Source organism: Nilaparvata lugens, chromosome X (genome assembly GCF_014356525.2).
Source record: "Nilaparvata lugens isolate BPH chromosome X, ASM1435652v1, whole genome shotgun sequence".
Taxonomy (NCBI): domain Eukaryota; kingdom Metazoa; phylum Arthropoda; class Insecta; order Hemiptera; family Delphacidae; genus Nilaparvata; species Nilaparvata lugens.
Window position 1 is genome coordinate 21,785,419 of NC_052518.1, and position 21,912 is coordinate 21,807,330.

Genomic DNA, 21,912 nt, shown 5'->3' on the forward strand with positions numbered 1-21,912 from the left:
AGGGTCTCATGCCACCCAAAACTCCTATAATCAACACCACCATTCTTATGGAGTAGCCTGGGTCAAGCCTGCGCAGCTCTATTAATAAGTCTTGATATTTTGTCAGTTTTTCCTCCTCCTTGCTGACAATGTTGCCTTCAGCTGGTGCTGAGAACTCGATTACATACATTGTCTTTGCCACTATGTCAAGGAGGACAACATTAGGCTTTGTGGCTCTTAAAAGCCTGGTGGTGGAGAATGAGTAATTCCAATACACTCGGCACCTTTCATTCCCCACAACAGACTCAATCTCCCCTGGGGCATAAGGCAGCACTGGTGTTTTTTCAATACCATATGAGTGTCTAAGATGGTAATAGAGCACTCGCAGAGCAGCATTATGTCTATGGATGTAGCCCACAGCTGCATGAACAGAGCACGATGATAAGATGTGCATGATCGTTTCTGGTGCTCTATGACACACCCTGCAACTGATATCTGGGACATCCATGTGCATTACTCTGCTACGGTATGACAAGGTGTCGATGACACCATCTTGGCATGCCAGTATGAAACCCTCAGTCTCAGATTTCAGGGCTGCTGACTTCATAAAAGCAAAAGTCAGCGTATTGGACAAGCCCTGCTCCTCGATATGACTATAGAAGACACCATGCAAGGACTTGTCCTTTTGCTGCCGCAAAAGAAGTCTAGACTCAGCAGTCTTTACTCTAGCCCTTAGTTGATTAGGCTGAAGCCCTTCCTCCCTCTCAGTGTTGAAATCGAGACCAAGGGCATCTGCGGCATGCTGTGCTGCCTTATATAGGAAGGCCCCCACCCCTGCAACTTCATGATCGTGGACCAATTGCATCAGGGGGTCAGAGCATCTTTTTATGCTGCAGGCAAACTGTATGGCAACCCTGTTGTGCAGATTCTCCAGACCAAGCAAACCTCTGCCTCCCTCATGTCTTGGCAGGTGTATTCTGTCAACAGAAGAGCGGGGATGCAGACTCCTCTCCATGTGCATCCTTTTTCGGGTCTCCCTGTCCAGTTTCTGGAGCTCGTTTCTGTTGCACTTGACCGGCACAGCCACATGAGTAGGTTGCAATGGACTGGCACAGCGAGCATACACGTGGCGACAACTTTTAGCACACGGCAGGAGTGCTTATCATCAAAAGAGTGTAAAACCGACATATTTGTCTTGCACAATCATTCAGTTGTTTCTTGAAACTTGCTACTGGAACACAAATAGTGCCGTACTAGGTCTACGTGATCAGAGGTCAGATATTCCCAGTGAGAAGGAACTTACGATTTGGGAATATTTCCCTGGACAAGAAATTTTGGGAATTTATGGGTATTTATAAAATTGCTTGAAAAGTTTAAATTAACCAATTTCAGTCACATTTGACCTGGTCAATAAATCATCCATTTGCAGAGATCCAATCATTCATATTTGCAGAGTAAATAGCTCACACATTACATCAATGCATGTAATTTAGCTTGACTACAGTGAACAAGTAATCACTTATATGGATATTGATAGTATCGAGTTAGTTGGATAGTATGTATTATTGATATTTTAATTCAATAATGTCGATTTTACTGGTTCACTCAATGTAGTGTCCCCTTCTACTTTGTTCTTTATTTTGGATCTTTGGGTTTGAATTATTGTGGACTTCTTTCACTGCAAAGTAATAGATGATTTATTGATCATAATTATACTATTAAACTTCTTGTGAAAGACAAAGAACACCCAACAAAATTTCTACTATGGTTACCTGACTGGACAATAGAATGATTTGAAATGAGGGCTTATACCTCCTTACAACTATCATGAAATGATCATTCTATGCACATGAAATTTCTGAAGATATTTATTCAGATCATTTTTATATAACTTGTGTTTATGTATAACTTGTAATAATTTCCACCTAGTTTAATAAAATAGTCATTTTACACTAAAATCATAAACTATCAAGAATTATTGAATTTTGTGAATATTTCCCTTCAATTCCCGGGAACTACGTACTACGCAACCTCAAAATGACAAAATCATGTTCAAAAGCATCGATTACAGAGCAATTTCGGCCGACAAGTGGGAGCTACAGAGCGTAGGAGTTGAGAGCCAACGACACACTATCTGTAGAAACTTACTTTTGGTGAGTGTGAAAGTTTGATTTGACACCATGTTATTTCGATACCCACAACGACAGGCCGGAATCGGGACCATATACTGTCGGCGTCGGCGAGAAATCGGTGAGGTTCGAAACTGCCAATAGTTAGAAGGAAAATATTTCTATCGAAACCGGAATCTCTTTATACACCAAACATACAAATCATCAAATTCAAATCAATTGGCAATGTATTTATAACCTGATAACATAGTAAGATATATTTCAGAATAAAGTGTAAACTTTGAAATCCATGAATTTGTAAGAAATACGTATATTTTAAATGAATTAACTTAATGAAGCTAACATACATCACTGATCGATTTTCTGGCAGAGTCGTCACCTCTTCCAACATTGCCCACTTGAACGGCTAGTCCAAAATCACACAGACAACAGCTGAGATCATCTTTGACCAGAATATTTCTTGTATTCAGATCTCGGTGGCATACGCACGGTTTGACTTTATCTGCAAGTAACAAAATCAATGGATCAGCTTCGATTTCGGGACAGGGAATATATCAATTTACTGATAAAACAGTAGTTGATATTAATAAAAATTCCGAGTGGCGAAGTCTCTGGATGGTTGGAATTGGTTGAAGAAAAAATAGAGCAATACATAGTAAAATAGTTTCAGCCTGTGATGTTAGTGAATGAATAATTCATGAAACAGTGTTCCGGAAAGACCTAACAATTGTATAAATGGAGAACAATTTTAACAAAGAAATGATTATAAATATTTTTGTAATAAGAAATCATTTCAATCTAGTCTTGCTCTAACAAACTGCCCAGTGACTTTTGCGCCACTCTGTATATCCAAACTAGCAAGTTATACTCACCTCCTTGTATTGAATAATAAGTTCTTTATCAAAGTTACAAGCTAAAATAACTTGTTAATATCGATCTATCGAAAAAACATAAATCGATATATTGAATATAAAGTCGATCCTACATAAAGTATGAGACAAAAATACCGGTTTTTCGAATTAGATCAGCAATTCACTCACTTCCTTGCCGTATTTCGGTGTGTAGATGAGCAAGTCCCCTGGCAATAGACGAAGTCATGCGACAGAAAACAGTCGAGTCAAGTGTGTGCGTCTTGAGGTAATCTTGCAGACAACCGAGTCCGCAATACAACAGCAACAGGTCGAGTTGCGTTGCCGATTCCTGATAGCCGTAGTAGGCAACCAGCGCCGGAATACTCATGAATGGCAGCTGGAAAATGTCGCGCTCATTCACGAAAATCTGCCGCAAGTGCGGCTGGAACGCTTTCACGGCAACCAGCTGTCCGTCACGATCCATGCCTTTCCACAGCGATCCGTAACGACCCTGACCTAAACACACATTACACTCACTTTTTCTCATATTTTGAAAGGACCTAGACTCCGCCCTTAATAAATGTAAGTCCATTTCTTTGTACGGCTACTATACAGACTATACTATGAGAGATAGATAATATGTCAAACAATATAAATAATACGTCACTGATGATGATACCACATACATGAACAGTCTACCAAAAGAAAAATACATCCTTGGCAACCTCCAAGCAGACCTTGGGAACGCATCCTGTTCTGAATAATTTTATTATTTATTGTTCTTAAATTGTTATGAATAGTTTTAAATCATCCAAATAGATTTCGCAGTACCACTTAAAAGATGGAGATACAATTCGATTAGAGCGGAAGGATTGCCATATACCAGAAGATTATAATACTTATTATTCTAACTAGTTATAGTATTCATAACAAGCTATTCTGTAATAAGTTTCAATTCAATATGGTTTATTAGAAGTATTTCAGTACTTGTTAAAACTTGACACATATAATTACGCTACCTAATCTGAAAATATAACTTTGGTGCTATTCATACTTTTTTGTAATATTTGATAAATACCATAATTTTGTTGATGTTTGGATGTATAGGGTTTCCAATTTATGGAGAATTCTCCACTAATGGAAATTTTATTCAGTTTTAATAGAATTGTTAGGAAGAAATAATCTTCAACAACAGGCAAATATTATATTTTTAAATCAATTTGAGGTCGAAGGAATTTTAAGGAGCTGTGATTACATCAACATCAAAGTTATTAATACATAACACAGTTTAAATTAAGATGATCTAATATTCTGCTTCGCAAACTATGTTGACACGAAAAAATACTATTAAAAATATTAAAGCTACTGCATTTTGTTGTTTTCTATTTACCTACGAAATGAGTTAAACAATTCATGCACACCTATATATTTAATATAATGGATAATAGATGGCTAGTGGTATTTAATGGATAATGGCTAGAGATAATTTAAAAAAATCAAACTTACCGATTATTTCTATGAGTTTGATGGGTCGTTCACTTGGGCCATTCTCAACCAGTCGAACCGAGTCGGATAAAGGAGGTTTATGCAATAAACGGTCAAAAAGAAAATGAAGGGTACATAAAGCTATTAGACTCATTATTACAAGCGATAAAGAAATACAGACGACGATCAAAAAGAAGGGTGTATCCTCTCCTGATAACTCAGCTGCAAAATATTGAATTGTTTGAGTTAGTAGCCAGAACATACAAATACATGAACATTCAAAACTGGATACAAATACATACATATAAAAATTGATTTTTTCCTAATTCACAAAAATAATTGTTGTGATAGTAAAATCACGCAAAAATCATACATAACATCAACTTAAATATGATAATAAATCGAAACAAAAATGATGGGTACGTACTCATTAATGAATAACGTATAGTAAATGTTCATGTCCTATAGTATGTTTGGATGATACAGTTATATTAATAGTCTGAATTTATGAACTGGAAACAATAAATTATATTTGTGTACGATACTTGATGTGCAAGTAGAAATGATGACAGTAGAAAATATATCTGAAGAAAGCGTAAACTTTGAAATCTACAATTTTATTTTGTCTCTTTACAATGATTTATTCCTGAGCATAAAGACAAAGTAGCAAATTATGCCAGCTTATTCTCCTAATGTATTTTTTTATTATTCTCCTAATTTTTTTTTATTCTGTTGTAACCTTAAGGTTAAACCTCAAAGTAGCTCTAAAGTAGCCTTGATGTCTGCTGAAACACACTTTTAGGCAAAGTAACTTAATACGTTATTTATTTATTTATTACTTTTAGGTAAAGTTACTCAAGTTGATTGTTGAACAATTAACCCAGTCATGTTAACACAAGAGTGTGATAATAACAACATCCGTAACAATAAGAAACAGCTGTTGAGACTGCTAGTTTGGATATTAACAGTGTAAAACTGTAAAGTTACTTTATTAATGTAATTATTCAATTAAAATACTTTATTACTGTATAGTTACATTTGCAAGCATCTTTTTATTAATCTAGAAGTAAGTTTTCGTTTATGTAGGCCTAATTGCGGCCGACAACCGAGAAAGAGTACAATGAATTCTCACTGGAGTGTCCACACATCTCCATTCTGACAATGTGTAAACACTCCCATAAGAGCGAAAGCTATTATTTCTCGGACGCATAAACGAAAACGTACCAACCTAGCCAAATCTGTGATATTTTTCACTCACAAACGGTCGCATGCGGCGTCTGTTGGGACGGAGACGGGCGAAGAGTTGGCGCATGCGCAGATAAGGCCACTGAAACATTTCTGTTGCATAAATTTCCAGTGCAACAGCAGAACTTTTTGTCGTTGGCTTGCTGAGAAGGCCAATCGTTCGCTATGCATGCTTGTGAATTACATTCTTCAGGCCTAGAGCTTTCCCAGCAACCTTTAACATGAAAAGAAAAATGATTAATAAAGAATAATAATCAATTGTTAATGGAATAATAAGAGATGAAAAATGAAAAAAAAGTTTATTTGAAATAAGAAAAAGTTGAAGATTAAAGAGTTTAATAGATAAGAGTTTTTGAAATAGAATATTTTTTTAAATGTTCACCCTAGGAAATTCTCAAACATACGCAAGGTAAAAAAAGCTGACTGAGACGTCTTTGCACCTTCACAAACATCTTCAACACAGTATAAATATGTCTTCTACAACTGAGAATTTGTCACGTCAATTTGTATCTACAAGAACCAAATTCATTCTAGTTAATGATCAAGTTTCTAAACTCAGAAAAATTCTATTCTACAAAAGCATGTTTAATCCAGTACTTTAAAACCAATGGAGTAGTTCTAAACGTTTTAAAAGATATTTAGAATATTATGAATATGACAATTTAATATTCTATTTGACACACATTTTTTTATTATTTCAAGTTACAATTGGCGGTAGGGCGTAACGACGATTGCTGGTTTTGATAGATTAATAATAAAAAGTGATACTAATAATAGTAAAGTGATAAAATAAATAATAACTGTTCAAAGTATTTATAGAATACATGTGTATTTGAATACCAAATAGATAAATGCAATTACAAATTCCATTTAGAATGATTCCTTAAGAATTGAAACATGTAGTTTGGATTTTAATATTTGAACAAAATTGAGTAATCTAAATCTACACTAATAAACTTGATGTATAACTTTTCACATACCTCTGGCTAGAATGGAGATTTCAGTAGCATTATTTAGTGGATTTATAATTTCTTTCCATAAAGTGTAGCATGATATATGATTTCCCTTGCTACAAACTTGCTTTGTAGAGTTCTTCTGTAGATCAAAGGAAATAAAATATAAATAATTTACCACAAACTCACTACGAACAAAAAAAAACCATGTACATGTACATTCATCAAAAGATCATACAATATTCAGAATACAACAGTTTGGGTTTCATTAATTTCAGATTTTATAAAATAGAAAATGTTTTCGAAAAAGAGTTTCTAATGCTCTTATAGATGATAGCCAATTATCAAATCAAATCACTATTTATTCTTGAAATTAATAAGTATATATCATCAGATATAATTATATTAAGATAATTTGAAATAGTAAATGTTCCTTACACAGTGTCTGTGCGACTGGGTGTGAGGAATGAGCTTAATAACTTGCAAAAAAAATTGTTTTATAAAAACCGGTCATGTAATATTTGTAAAAATATATTGAAGAAGGAATAATGAAGGAGTTTTGAATAACAATGAATCAATGAAGCATAGAATAATACTAATTATATGCTTTTACAATATTTTCTATAACCTTCAAATGTTGAATCACTATACCTGAAGTGTTTGGTTCAACATTCTCCCCTACTCATAATACTATAACTCATAATATTATAACCTCTTTTATTATCAACAAATTCAAATTTTTCAATAGTAGTTTTATTCTCATTTGGAATTTCAAAATTAATTATTTGGCGTATAAATTGATAACCCTAATATTTGCACTATTCAAGACAAATTAAAGAAATAAAAGTTTTGCGTAATAGAAATAGTGTGTTTTTCTTGAATAGTGTCTTTGTTTGCTTCATCCAATAAGAAGATGAGTAAATAAGATGAATAAATAAATGACTTTTAAATAAATGAATAAATTTTATAATAAGTGGACAATGATTAAATTTGCAGTCAAGTATGTCTAAGAAAAGGCTTACACGTGTAAGCAATCGTAGCAGTATTTTATCTCGTAGTTCGTACGAATTAGATCCATTATAACACTCAAAAGCTCAGACATTAATCTAAATAAACAGTATTCTATCTTGCAATGTCTAATAATGCAAATTCGACAACCATCTGAATTCATCAAAATACATTCAGAATGTAATTTAATACAAGCCACACAGCACAATATTTTGAATAATATTGAATAAACAGTTCAGTGACGCATTTGACCATATAATGTTGCTGGTTTTATTTTGGCGGCAAATCAAAACTGGGAATACAATAGGCGAATCTAAGATGTCATTATTTTTAACTTCGGGCTGTTATAATATAATATAATATAATATAGAGATTAGTAATATTCTATGACATTCTCCGTGCTGGATTCAATCCAAATTTACTTCCACTTATATTTTCTCAAGTGGAAATTGTTGAAGTGATTCTAGACAAAAGCTTACTCAGGAGAATTTATCAATCTAATGATCAGAAGAAATTTATTTAACTATATTTTTAATTCCGTTATTGTAATGCTTGTATATTTAACGAATGAAGTTTCAATTTTACTCTTTTGTCGTTATTAACAAAATAATAAATACAATTCTCTTTTTTTTTAGAAATTGAATTGACATTCATTTATTGCAAAACAGAAACACTTTATAATACCGCATAAATAACACAGTATAAATACTAAATCATGAGTGCGCAGTATAGTATATATTGGTAAGTGACCAAAGCAGTCGAGGCATCAATTCAGACCCATAAGATCAATGTAGAAACAGTCAAATCATGTATTCGTTAGGTTAATTAAATAATTTTTTCATAGAAAAAATTTCATTGCAATTCTTCCAATTTGTGAGATCTACTTTGGTTGTTATGAGATTGTTTAAGATTATATTAATGAAATAATTACAGTGCCTAGTATAGAAATTGATGACGGAATGTAGTGAACTTGATGAGATGTAAGTTATATCTACTCATATGATAGGAGGACGTGTGATTGATAAATATGTTGTTAATCTTATTTAAATTACTTAAAGGATTATGCTTTACATGAATGATTGCCTTGGAGGAGTTTTCAGACAAGATAAATAATATGAAACAAGATCTGAAACCATTGCTGTTACTTGATCGTTGAGAGCCGATACAACCACACCAATAAATAAATCACAAATAACTGTATGAAGAGCAAAATGAATGAATTGATACAATCCTTGAACCAATGGTTATTCGGCGAGTATTTGAATTTATTACTTCTAAGATGATACTTCAAATAACCCCACTGTACGATATTGTATCGTATCATATGAATCCTAATCTAATAATAGTTTTCAAACATGAAATAGAAGAAAGTATACTTACTGACATCCCCTCTTTATCTTGATCAACAGGAATGTGAGCTAGGTCCTTGTTCACATAGCATACAATAGCTGGCTCCTCTGGAGTAGGAACACCTTCAACAAAACAAACTATACAATATAAGCTTTTAAAAAATATTAAATAAAGTATTATAATATTAAATATTTTCAAATTAGAATTGATATGCTAAACTTAGTTGAATTTTTCCGAGTAAACTAACAGTCCTACTGAGTTAGTTACTGAATTATATTGTTTCGTTTTCATAGTAGGCTATAATCTAATAGTTGGTTCATTCTTATGGTTCATTTCAAGGCTTTCATCTTATGGAGAATATGTTAATAGATAGCTATTGACATTTATGACGAATAACGATTTAATGATTGTGAACTGAATCTGGAACGAGAAAAATACAATAAAAAATGAGATCACTCACCAAAGACTAATCCTGAAATCAATATGCCAGACAAGGCTTGAAATGCTAGACAAAATTGATGATTCATCATCACAGCATATTCCTGTAAAATAAATTAAAATAATTGTTATAATATGAAAAATACAAATTTCAATTATTAAAAATATACATAGCATGAGAGTATCAGATAAGCGCTATATATGAGTGGAGAGTCGTGTTCTTTTAAGCTCTGTGTTTGGTGTTCGATTTCGATTAATGAGAAGAAGTGAATTAGCGAAATTGTGCGAAGTTTGTTGAGTTAATGTACGTTGTACCTTTTGCATAACTATCCGTTTTGGTTATTGGACAAGTAATGAGTTATAGTCATATCATCTATATAGTTTATATAGTCATATCAATCTATAATATTCATAGTTTAGGATAGATTTTATTTTGCTGAAACCAATAGCATAATTCCGAAGAAGCTCTAAACTGAAGAAAGAGAATTGGTCTTTTTACCGTACAATACAGCCGACGCCTACAGCAGGGTGAGTGATCTTATCTTGTGAAATGTTTCTTCGTCGCTGTTTCGGTTTAGAAATATAGACTCTATTATCATATCACCTACTGCTCATCCATCTGACGAGATTAATTCATTGCTCTAGGAAACTATTAAATCATTTTCCAAAACCAAATTGGTAATTCATCACAAGAAAGAATTGGCAGATTATTCAACGGAATAGATACTCGATATGGAATCAAAACTGGGTGAAATTCTTGATAAATTTAATAAATTAGGAAAGAAAGTGGAATAGATATCAATGGTAAAAAATTGAACATCTTGAAATTCGCAGATGATGTGCTAATAGGAAGTAGCACAGAAGAAGTTCGATACATGTAATGGCTCTAATCGGAGAGTCAAGGGAAAGTGGACTGAAGGTGAATTTTAACAAGTCGAAAGTCATGAAATTCAAATGCGAAGAGGAGGGAATATTACTAGAAGAAGGGAAGAACAGAAAATGTTGAGCATTTTATCTACTTAGAGCAGGAGATCACCCGGAGAGTTGCATCGAGCTGGTCGATGTTCAATCGATTCAAGTACCTACCTGTTCCGATAAAAAACCCACATGAGTAGAAAAATACAATTATTTCAAATTATTTTTGCCTCAAATACTGTACTCATGGGAGCATAATAATTATGGTTATTGTTAGTATGATAATTAAATCTTCATTTAATGGTTATTATCTATAATATTATGAATCAGGAAATTATTTTGCGATTATTTCTAATTAAATAAATTTACAGTTCCTTGTATTTTAGTTTGGTGCAGTAACTCATATTTATTTTTTGTATTTTGTTTTTGGCAAATAAATAAATTCATTCATTCAATGCAATTTAATCAAATGTGCGTCATACCGGTAATATTGTACGGTTGTGAAACGTGCGTCATACCGGTAATATTGTACGGTTGTGAAACTAAGAAGCTTAGCACTAGTGTGAGATCGATGGAAAGGATAATGATTGGGGTGACAAGGAAGGACAGGAAAAGAAATTCACGGTCAGGAATGAGACAAAAATCGATGACATTAGCAGAACAATTAGTAGAAATAAAATAGAATTGGGCTGACCATATAGTTAGAACAAGGGACGAGAGGAATATTGAACTGGTACCCCCTAAAGAGGAAAAGGAGCGAAGGGAGACCAAATTACAGATGGGATGAAGAATTCCGACGAATATGGAGCAACTTGGCAGAGAGTTGCACAAGAAAGACATGAATTGGAGAGGATGAGAAACGTCTTCAAGGTCTGGCTCTACTGGGAATGAACAAAAGGATACTCAATTAATCCTAAATAGGATACACCACCAAATGTAATTTGTATGCAATATGTATATAATTTGTAAACTTCTGCAAGAAAGGTTATGTGCTCTGGCAGCGCGGCTTCAACCACGCGGCTCTATAGTGAGGTCCGCGTTATAATGACAGTATTTGATTAACATTATAGTGCTGATATCCTTGTCTATTATTCAACAAAGCAAATAATGTTTCTAGCTCCGCAAAGTTTTTTAACAATGTAGAAGTATAATAAATTAACAAAATAAGTTATACAATCTCAAATACCATATATCATAAACGGTATATATATCATATCATATATATACCATCTCATATACGGTATGAGAACAGAATTTATAATTTAATATCATTGAAAACCCTATTTTCTTGACGAATAAATTATATTTTTTAACTACAATGAACAGTTAATATTACATCAGTGCAATATATTAACAGTTCAATATTAACTGAGACTATTTCCCTGTACTGGCACAGTATATATTATTACATCAGTATATTACATCAACCTCCACTAGCATTATAACGTGGACCTCACTATAGCCGCGTGCCTTGAGTCGTCGCTAAAGAATCGCATCTCAAGATATAGATAAGATGCCAGTTCACAGATCGAGCTGTGAGTGACCGGGCCCACGTTAATGTACCTTACAAATTCTTGGTTGAATCCTGCTCTGCGACAGCAGATCGACAATTTTGAATGAATTACTCATAAAAAATGACCCGTAAAATGATGAAGTTGTTGAAAAAAATTGTAAATAACTTTTTAATGATTTCCTAGGTCATAATTTTTATGACCATCCAAGTTACATTTTAGTTCTATTCACTAGATAAACATTTTCAAGATAGAAGATCGATATAATCTACTTTACTCAGGTATTAGTGAAATTCTTCTGAGGGGCCATCTGGCTATTATAATGTGCCAGGAAAGGCCGTAAAGCGTAAACATTGAATGAGCTGAAACAACATTTGTCGAGAGATTGCATGAATTCCGCAGCAATTCTCATGGGAATTCAAACGAATGCTTGATCTTTTTGATGCTTTTCTGTACCAATATTATTATATTAATATAAATGTACGGGATACGAAATACATGTCTGAACTAGATGCCATACTGATTAACTTGAAATTTTGTATAAAATCACGCCTGAACTACCGCACTAATTAACTTGAAATTTTGAAGCCTATAAAAATTCTAAATTCACCTAGGATTGTTAGAGAACAATTTTTAATAATCAATCAATTCTACTCGTAATTTCAATAATTGAAGCAAACTTATTCAATTTGTGACGGGCATAGGCTAAAAAGTCCATGTACAAGCTCAATCTTATTTACCACGTGAGTCGACCCGCGTGGGACGTAAATTTAATGGAAGATTGTTTGCTGCTATCTAACTAGTAAATTTTTTGCCAAGAATTTTCAACTTCGATGATGACTATCATCCACGTAATTTTGACAAAAAATAGGCTACCTACATAAATATATTTTTTCAATCGTAAATATGTAAAGTTGCCAAATGAATTTGATAGAATAAACTACTTTTAATTTTCGGAATGGAACTACGTACTATAATTTAATCAATTTGTGTGTATCACAGACCTTGTGGACTTGCGGAGCAGGTTATACCTGCTTGTGGCTAAAGTCTAGCCCCAGTGCTATCGTTGTCTATCATTCAAAAAGCGGATAGCGCTATCTCTTTCTTGCTTTGTTCTGTTGCCAGATAGTCTTTAAACAATGTAGAATTAATAATTAATCAACAAAATATTTCATCTTAATTATAAAAATTCTTAATGACACTATTGAAAAATATTATTTCTGGTTTAATAAAATATAAAATATAATAGATTTAATATTACAACAATACATCTGAATCAGCTACCGTCTATAGAAATCATTGACAAGACAGAGGATCGGCAACGTTGTTCTGCTATCTTTCTCCACTGCCATTATAACGTGGACCTCACTAGTGTTTCAAAGGTAAAAGGATAGGTTAGGGGGTCAGGTTTTGGTTTGGGATTGCAATATGCTGGAAGGGGTTGGGGTCAAGGTTGAGGTATATTTATTAATGTTTCAAAGGTAAAAGGGTAGGTTAGGAGGTTGGTTTTTTGCTTTTAAATGGCAATAATATGCTGGAAGAGATTAGGGATCAGATCAGTACTTCTATTTGTTTTTATTTAAGTACTGTATCGACCTATCAATAGTTTAAAAACACGGTATAAGTTAAATGCAAGCACAATTGTGCTACTTTGAACTTCGTTCATTTTAAAAACAATAGTGACCGCCGTTCAATTTTTGTGATTTTGTGATCAAAATAGCATACTAAATCGATCCCAACAGAAAATTTGATGACACGTATATCGGCACTGGACCTAGATTTATGTCCCTACTTCTTTTCCTTTAGTCCTTTAGAAAACAATTTGCTACAGTTTCCAACAGAAGGCTACAAAATACTTTGGTCGAAGGCGAACGCCTGATTGGTTCTCGTGAAATTAATCATGGTTAACTATTGGGGGCACTTTAGTATATGGGCAGGCTGTTGGGCAACCGGGCCTAAAATAACTAGTAGTTCTGTGAACAGTAGACCTCGTGCAGTTATAAATCGCAGCCTCCTCTTATACTGTCCATCAGAGTAAATCCTGTCTGTACGACGTGTAGGCGAGATATCGGTGTGAAAACGGCTAATGGCTGTTGGGGTTGGTGTATCAAAAATGCTAACATCAAAAGCTAATCTCCTTCAAGACATACTGACAACAGGACAGCCCAAGTTCAAAGCAGAGAAATTTCGAGAGACAATACTATGTTATTTTATCTATTAATTGCATGCGTTATTGCACGCAATCAATAGTTCATTCATTTATTTATTCTCAATGAAGACAACGGGTTTCCCCAAATATGTCTCCTTAACAATAAAAATTGTACAGATACAAATGAAAAAAGAAAAATAATAAAAAAACGAACTTTTGCAATAATAAATAATATAAACAACAAAAATACCACCTAATTCAAAAATGAAAGATACAAAGATTTCAAAGGTACTTATGAAAAAAGTGAAAATAAAACAAATTGAGAATTCAAAATTCCAAAACTTATAGAAATTGAAGAATATAATAACAAATAATGAACAAAAATTTTATCAATAGAATAAATAACATTTGAAACTGAACGACGTCCCAAACCATATGCACATCCACACTGATACACCAACTATTTTTGATCAGATCATGCTTACACAAGATTTAATTATCATATAATTTTACCGAACTTAAAATATAGTGAGGTCCACGTTATAATGACAGTATTTGATCAACTTTGGTTTTGCTATCCTTGTCTATCATTTGACAAAGCCGGTGGTACTATCCTTTCCTAGGTCTTCAACGATGCCAATTATGTTTTTGACAGTATAGAAATATAATAATTTAATGCAGAGAATCGGCATCGCTATTCTTCTATCTTTATCCACTGCCATTATAACGTGGACCTCACTATAGCTTATTTTGCCTTTGTACAGTCTGGCCTCTCATATGGCATCTTAGCATGGGGAGCAGCCTACCGCACCCATTTAAGAAGACTAGAAGTTATTCAAAAATCAATCCTTAAAGCTGGTTTTCGTAGATGTCAAAGATATCCCTCATCTTTATTAATTCAGGAAATTAGAGTTTTACAGTCTCTAAAAAATTATACATAAAGGATTTACTCATTCATGTTTTTAAACATTTTGGTTCAATTTTCCTACCATCTTTACATTATCATAACACGAGATATGCAGCCACAGTTGGGATCAGAACTATCCAGCTGACGAGATCCTTCTCAACAACAAATTGTTTCTTCTTATCCCAAGTAATATATCGTAATTAAAAAAAAAAAAAATTATTTCCGCAAAATAACATTTTTTCAGCTGCAAGTCTTGCAATTTTCAAAAAAAGATTGAAATATTGGTTGTTTGAAATAAGTGAGTTACTGACTTTACGATACAGACTGGCTATATACGATACAGACGGACTTAACAATATAGAATGACTTTCTACAAAACGAAACTATGACAATGATTCAATCATTTGAATGAAATTACCCTCATCAATTAAATTTATTTGGGCTCTCCTTCTTCTTCCCCTTCATAAGATTCACTCTACTTGAAATACCAACTCGAGTCTACGCACAGGCCACAGTGCCCATGTAGGCTCATTCCGTAATGTATAATATGAAACCCTAATTTGAGTACTTGATAATTTGTATTTTATATTATTTATCATTTTTGTACTTGCTGTATTGTGGAATAAAGAAGATTATTGATTGATTGCTTTCCGGAATTTAGCGCGAGAAAACCAGAAGACATCTAGGCGCCCAGACAAGCTGTTATAAGTTCTTTGCATCCTATTTAATAGTGAATAAACATTGCATTCAATGAGGCATGCAATTTATACTCTACAAAGCTGCTGATATTCTACCAAGTTACATTGAGATATTGAATTGCATGCGTCACTAGACAGCTGATTTATGATGAATAATTCTATGGTCTGATTTTTACTCTAATATTGGCGTATGAAGGAGGCTCATTTTACCTTTTATATTATCCATGAAATGCAAAATTTCCAAAAACCTTGCATATACGTCGACGCGCAATTTAAAAAGGAACATACCTGTCAAATTTCATGAAAATCTATTACCGCGTCACTATCTATTGCCGTCAATGCGCAACATATAAACATTTAAACAGTAAGAGAAATGCCAAACCGTCGACTTGAATCTTAGACCTCACTTCGCTCGGTCAATTACAATCTTAATAACACAAGAGACCTGCTTCATTTGTACTTTTTCGATGTCCATTGCAATTGAAGCTTATAAATAGGCCTAGCTAATGCTTGCCTACCGGTATCTAGGCACAACAAAATGTAAATGATCTATCTCACACTAAAGGTTAGATTTACTGAAAAGATTAAACCTTGAAATAAATGAGTAATGTTACAGTTGAGAACTATAGAGATAGTAGGTAGTTATCAGATACAATAATTCTATTAACCAAACCAGACCAGCTGATTTTGCAAAACCGCTCGCTCCTTGTAAAGATTAAGATCACACTCATAGTGACTTGAACAAGCCATGTTACTACATCTCGTCCAAGATTCAATGACCTCATTATCATGAAATACAATAGATTATTGAAATACCCTATTTTGAATTTCTGATGCAGGGATAAGGGCAGTATAGGCTGAGTAAGTATAAATTTGCATACACGATACTTACGTTAAAATGTTGGTTCTCTAAGTCGCAACACACACTTCATTCATGCATCGAACGACCAAACAGTTCAAGATAACCGTTTGGATAGATCCCCATTCTATTTCAAATGTCTTATAACATCACTGAAGATTAGAAAATATCACAAATATTAACAGTCGAGAGGAGAGGAGCGATCACATAAAACGAAGTTGTGACTTGTGAGAGAGAACTCAGAGTCTCCAAGACGAGCTTTATAGAGTGCACACTAGGGAGTATAGTTGAAGCAGTACTATAGACTACTTTGACAAGAAGTATGTCTCCGTTTCGTAAAGCACCGTAATGCACATGCGCAAATAACGGGTTTTCCCCTTTCATTTCAATCAGCTATTTGAATGTACCGTTCCACAGAGAAGAAGAATCTTCTACTTTGACATAACCTATGAATGAACTTACCTTATTGCTTTTATCCAGCTCTTCTTCTTGTTGATGTCTTTTGGAAATATAAGGAATTTGCAAGATTGCTTCTCGCTGTAGTGTTTGCAATCAGGAACAAAGCACATTACCATCGTAAATTATGTTTAAATTCCGTGTGAAAAATAGCCCTATATGATTTGAACAGAATTCTCAAGTTGTTTGGAAACGAGTCACTGCAGACGATGTATTGTGATGTCACCATTGATATAGAGAATATATCATAATACTATATATATCAATGGATGTCACACTATTCTTCCCTATTTGAATTAAGGAACTATAAAGACTGGGTACACGCAGTCGCCATTTTGAGTCATAGCAAAGCATTCGTTTCAACGGCTTGTATTGCTTTGCTTTGACAGTGGTGATTATATTTTGATATTTTTAATAATTCTAATTCATTGAATATGGTAGGGTGCTCGGCAATAAATTGTGCCAATAAAACAGAGAAAGGGTAGCGCTTGTTTAGATTTCCTACAGATGAAAAAATAAAGGCAATTTGGCTTCAGATTTATTACTCTACGTTGAAAGCATTTTCTATTTCACTAATTGATTATCTAAAAACAATATTACATTAATAATTGACAATTATAATGTGAACTTACAAACTGTAGGCTACCATACCTATTATAAGGTACCTAATATAGGTAAGTGTTGAAGCTGAGCAGTAGCTTGGTTTACAATATTATCACTAGTTTATAGGCTTACTTACAAATTCTCCTTGATATCATGAACTTTATAATGAATATTAATATTGTCTTCAAAAAATAACAATCCTAGTGCCTAAGAAGACTCACTATTACAATACACTTATAACGGCGAGTCTTCCAAGCTTGTGCAAGCTACAGTAGTACAGTATTATAACCTAGGCCTATATCTTTTTCTCATCCAAAATCGGACTGATATGTATAATTTACTGGCCTACTGTGGTATTGCTGATTTTCACATCTAATAATAATCCATGCAGTAGTGAGTAGATTATTAATTATAAGTGATAGAAACTTTTCCCTGAAGACTGCACCTTTCGAAAACTAATAATGTTGAGGCACAGAGTTGAAGGACTACAGCTGGACTAGTTTTGTACGGTACCGGGTTTCATTTAATTGAATACAAATCATTTCATTTTGTTTATTTATTGGATTTCCAATGGTATACACCAATTTCAAAAGAATACAATAGTAACAAGATAAACAAAAATAACAAGACAAATATAAATATGAGATACATAACATAAAGACTGGGTATTGTTTGTTCTGAACAATACGTTCATTTTTTGAATGTATCCTTTTTGTAAAAATATTGTCATAAATTTATTAGCCACTTCAGTTCTTCAGTGATGTCAATGTAAATTCTGTCCAAAGCCATACAACATAGCGTATACGGATATAATTTAAATTTGGCTCCTTCTTCTGTGACTCAAAATGGCGACTGCGCGTAGCTGGTATTTATAGTTCCCTAATTTGAATGTACCGTTCCACAGAGAAGAAGAATCTTCTACTTTGACCGTTCTTTGTGATGACGGTTACCGAGCACTGTGTGACTGTATCTGGAGCTCGCACCGTTAGGTTAACAAGCAGCTGCTACTCTTTGTCTCAGATACAGAGTAACGGCCAGCAACGGTCACAGTTATCACATAGTTATTCAAAAGTATTCTTTGAGTATCTATAGTGAGGTCTACGTTATATCGGTAGGGTGTAATTTGCAATGGTGTATCATTCAACAAAGCAGATGGCGCTATTTCTTTCACGCATTGCAAGGTTGCCACATCGTTTATCAACAATGTAGAAATTCAACTAATTGACAAAATAGGGTTAAGGGTTAGGTTTTATTTGGGTTATATTTTTAATAATGTTTCATAAGGATAGGTTAGGTTTTTGCTTTGAGATTGCAATATGCTAGAAGGGGCTAGTCCAGGTAGAGTTATGTTTTTTGTTGTTTCAAAGGTTTTATTTAGGTTATATTATTTAATAATGTTTCATAAGGATAGGTTAGGTTTTTGCTTTGAAATTGCAATATGCTAGAAGCGGCTAGGGTCCAGGTAGAGTTATTTTTTTGTTGTTTCAAAGGTGAAAGGATAGGCTGGGAGTTTGTTTTGAAATCCAAAGTATTGAATGTGAAGGGGTTAGGGGTTAGGTTTTTTAAGTTATATTCAATAATGTTTCATGAGGCTAGGTTAGGTTTTTGCTTAAGAATTACAAAAATAAATAAATAAATGAAGGCCTTTATTGAACATTTAAAAGAAATCATTACATTATATTATTGTATATTTAATTGTCGGCAGATCTCCATGGCAAAGAGCCATCAGAGGAGACTTTGGAATTACAATATGCTAGAAGGGGCTAGGGTGTGGGTAGAGTTATGTTTTTTGTTGTTTGAAAGGTTTTATTTTGGTGAAATTGAGATTACATCCAGTGCCTACTAAAGATCTACATGGCCAGAACATACAGCCGATCAGCTGTTCAAAAGCGTACACTTCAACCCGTGTTTACATTGAAATCCCTATGTCGAGTGGAATTTTTCATGAATAAACGCTAATAATTCAACTGATAACTACTTTTTCGAAAAAAGGGTTCTTATTTTATTTTACCAATACAATTTTTGTCCTTCATCATGAATTTCAAGGGTAGTAATGATTGAGTTCTCTTAATATTCTTAGTTATTGGTTAACCAATTTGTAGGTTAGCCTTGTTTTAAATTAGCTTTTTCAAATTCAAACACGTATTTCAATTATTGTCAAAAAATATAGTGTAAAGTTGAGTTGCTTGAGCTTTGAATTAGGTCTACCTATTGTTTTTTTTTTTCAATTTTGATTACAGTATTGCTCAATTTCTACGAGAGGAATTACAATCACGGCTTTTGTAGTATGCTAATATTTATAGCTTTATTAGATTTAAGGAGTTTTTAGATAAAACATAATTTTTTTGAAAAGGTAAATAGGTAGGCTATCACTCATTTTATTATATAAGTCACTATTGGAATAAGAATTCTTTTCAAATCATAACAAGAATAGCTTGAAATAGAAAACTTTTGCAGTGTTGGTTATCTTTAGTATTGAAACAGAACATACATTAAGGTATTTCTAACAATATTATTATAAACGAAAATATGTGATCAATGATTATATTGCTAGCTTACTCAGTAAAGGATTTTAATATTCAGCCTGATCCAGTAACTTACATATCATTTTTATCTAATCTGTTTCTACTCTTAACAGAGTTTGACACAATTTGAAATTTGACGATTCCCCGATCCAAGACCGTGAGGAATACATCTTACTCATTGGAAGTAAGTACCGGTAAGAAGTGTTCTTTATGGGTTATGGCTGATCGATACAGAGTAAATAATTATTTTGTGCAGAGTGAGATATCAGAGTTCTTGTATTTATATCATATGTAAGACCATGTCGTATCATGAAAAATCTATGTATATTCTTCAATAGTGCTAATGAACCAATGCTATGTTTATTGACGCTCTGGTAGGATACTACTTGAAAGATTTATTCTTGGTCACAAAAGTAATAATATGAATAATATCCTGAAACATGAGAATAAGGGTATGATCACATTGAATGGGTATGTGCAAATTTTTGTCGAATCATGCATGACCCGAAAAACAAAATTTGAAAAATGCTATTGAAACACATTGTTCACACTGAACGCAACCAAGTGCATGCTTACAGTGTGAGTGTTCCTCTTGCTCTTTTCAGATATTGTACGTTTCTCATCTGCAAGCTTGGTTATACATAATTAAGCGCGCTCTTGCACAAATTATATTAATATTTATAATGGTCTCTTCTAACATGCAAAGGCTAGAGTCCCCCAGCTGAGTTAAGATTATATGCTAAATGGCAGGGGTATCATTATAGCGCAATTGATAATCCAATTCAGTGTTGCTATAAATTTGTCATTTCATTCCTTGAACTGTTATTTCATATTATGCTAAAAAATTGTATAAAATTTGAACATTTTCTGCTCATTAGGTTTTGAAAATGCTGATAAAACACAGATAAACACTGGAAACGCCAATATCTAGCACACCTTCTAGGCCCTGCAATAGCCTACATAACTAATACACCTCAAGTTACCTGAAATTTTGTACCAAACGTAAGAATTCTCTCTTGAATTTTTGAAAAGGTAAATAGGTAGGCTATCACTCATTTTATTATATAAGTCACTATTGGAATAAGAATTCTTTTCAAATCATAACAAGAATAGCTTGAAATAGAAAACTTTTGCAGTGTTGGTTATCTTTAGTATTGAAACAGAACATACATTAAGGTATTTCTAACAATATTATTATAAACGAAAATATGTGATCAATGATTATATTGCTAGCTTACTCAGTAAAGGATTTTAATATTCAGCCTGATCCAGTAACTTACATATCATTTTTATCTAATCTGTTTCTACTCTTAACAGAGTTTGACACAATTTGAAATTTGACGATTCCCCGATCCAAGACCGTGAGGAATACATCTTACTCATTGGAAGTAAGTACCGGTAAGAAGTGTTCTTTATGGGTTATGGCTGATCGATACAGAGTAAATAATTATTTTGTGCAGAGTGAGATATCAGAGTTCTTGTATTTATATCATATGTAAGACCATGTCGTATCATGAAAAATCTATGTATATTCTTCAATAGTGCTAATGAACCAATGCTATGTTTATTGACGCTCTGGTAGGATACTACTTGAAAGATTTATTCTTGGTCACAAAAGTAATAATATGAATAATATCCTGAAACATGAGAATAAGGGTATGATCACATTGAATGGGTATGTGCAAATTTTCGTCGAATCATGCATGACCCGAAAAACAAAATTTGAAAAATGCTATTGAAACACATTGTTCACACTGAACGCAACCAAGTGCATGCTTACAGTGTGAGTGTTCCTCTTGCTCTTTTCAGATATTGTACGTTTCTCATCTGCAAGCTTGGTTATACATAATT

General features: G+C 33.3%; 1 protein-coding gene across 4 annotated transcripts in view; it reads right to left on the reverse strand.

The window, feature by feature from the left end:
* The window catches only part of LOC111056476 (bone morphogenetic protein receptor type-2), a 227,279-nt gene extending 210,548 nt beyond the window's left edge, over positions 1–16,731 (reverse strand). For all 4 annotated transcript variants that reach the window (XR_005573289.1, XR_005573290.1, XR_005573288.1 and 1 more), the window contains exons 1-8: positions 16,511–16,731; positions 9,461–9,542; positions 9,031–9,122; positions 6,670–6,784; positions 5,703–5,903; positions 4,466–4,666; positions 3,149–3,475; positions 2,456–2,610 (exon numbers count right to left, since the gene is read on the reverse strand). Coding sequence is in view for 1 of the 4 variants with exons in the window: in XM_022343840.2 (XP_022199532.2) it covers positions 2,456–2,610; positions 3,149–3,475; positions 4,466–4,666; positions 5,703–5,903; positions 6,670–6,784; positions 9,031–9,122; positions 9,461–9,530 (1,161 nt within the window). In the remaining 3 variants the exon portion in view is untranslated. The remainder of the gene's footprint in view (positions 1–2,455; positions 2,611–3,148; positions 3,476–4,465; positions 4,667–5,702; positions 5,904–6,669; positions 6,785–9,030; positions 9,123–9,460; positions 9,543–16,510) is intronic.
* Between the last annotated feature and the right edge of the window lie 5,181 nt (positions 16,732–21,912).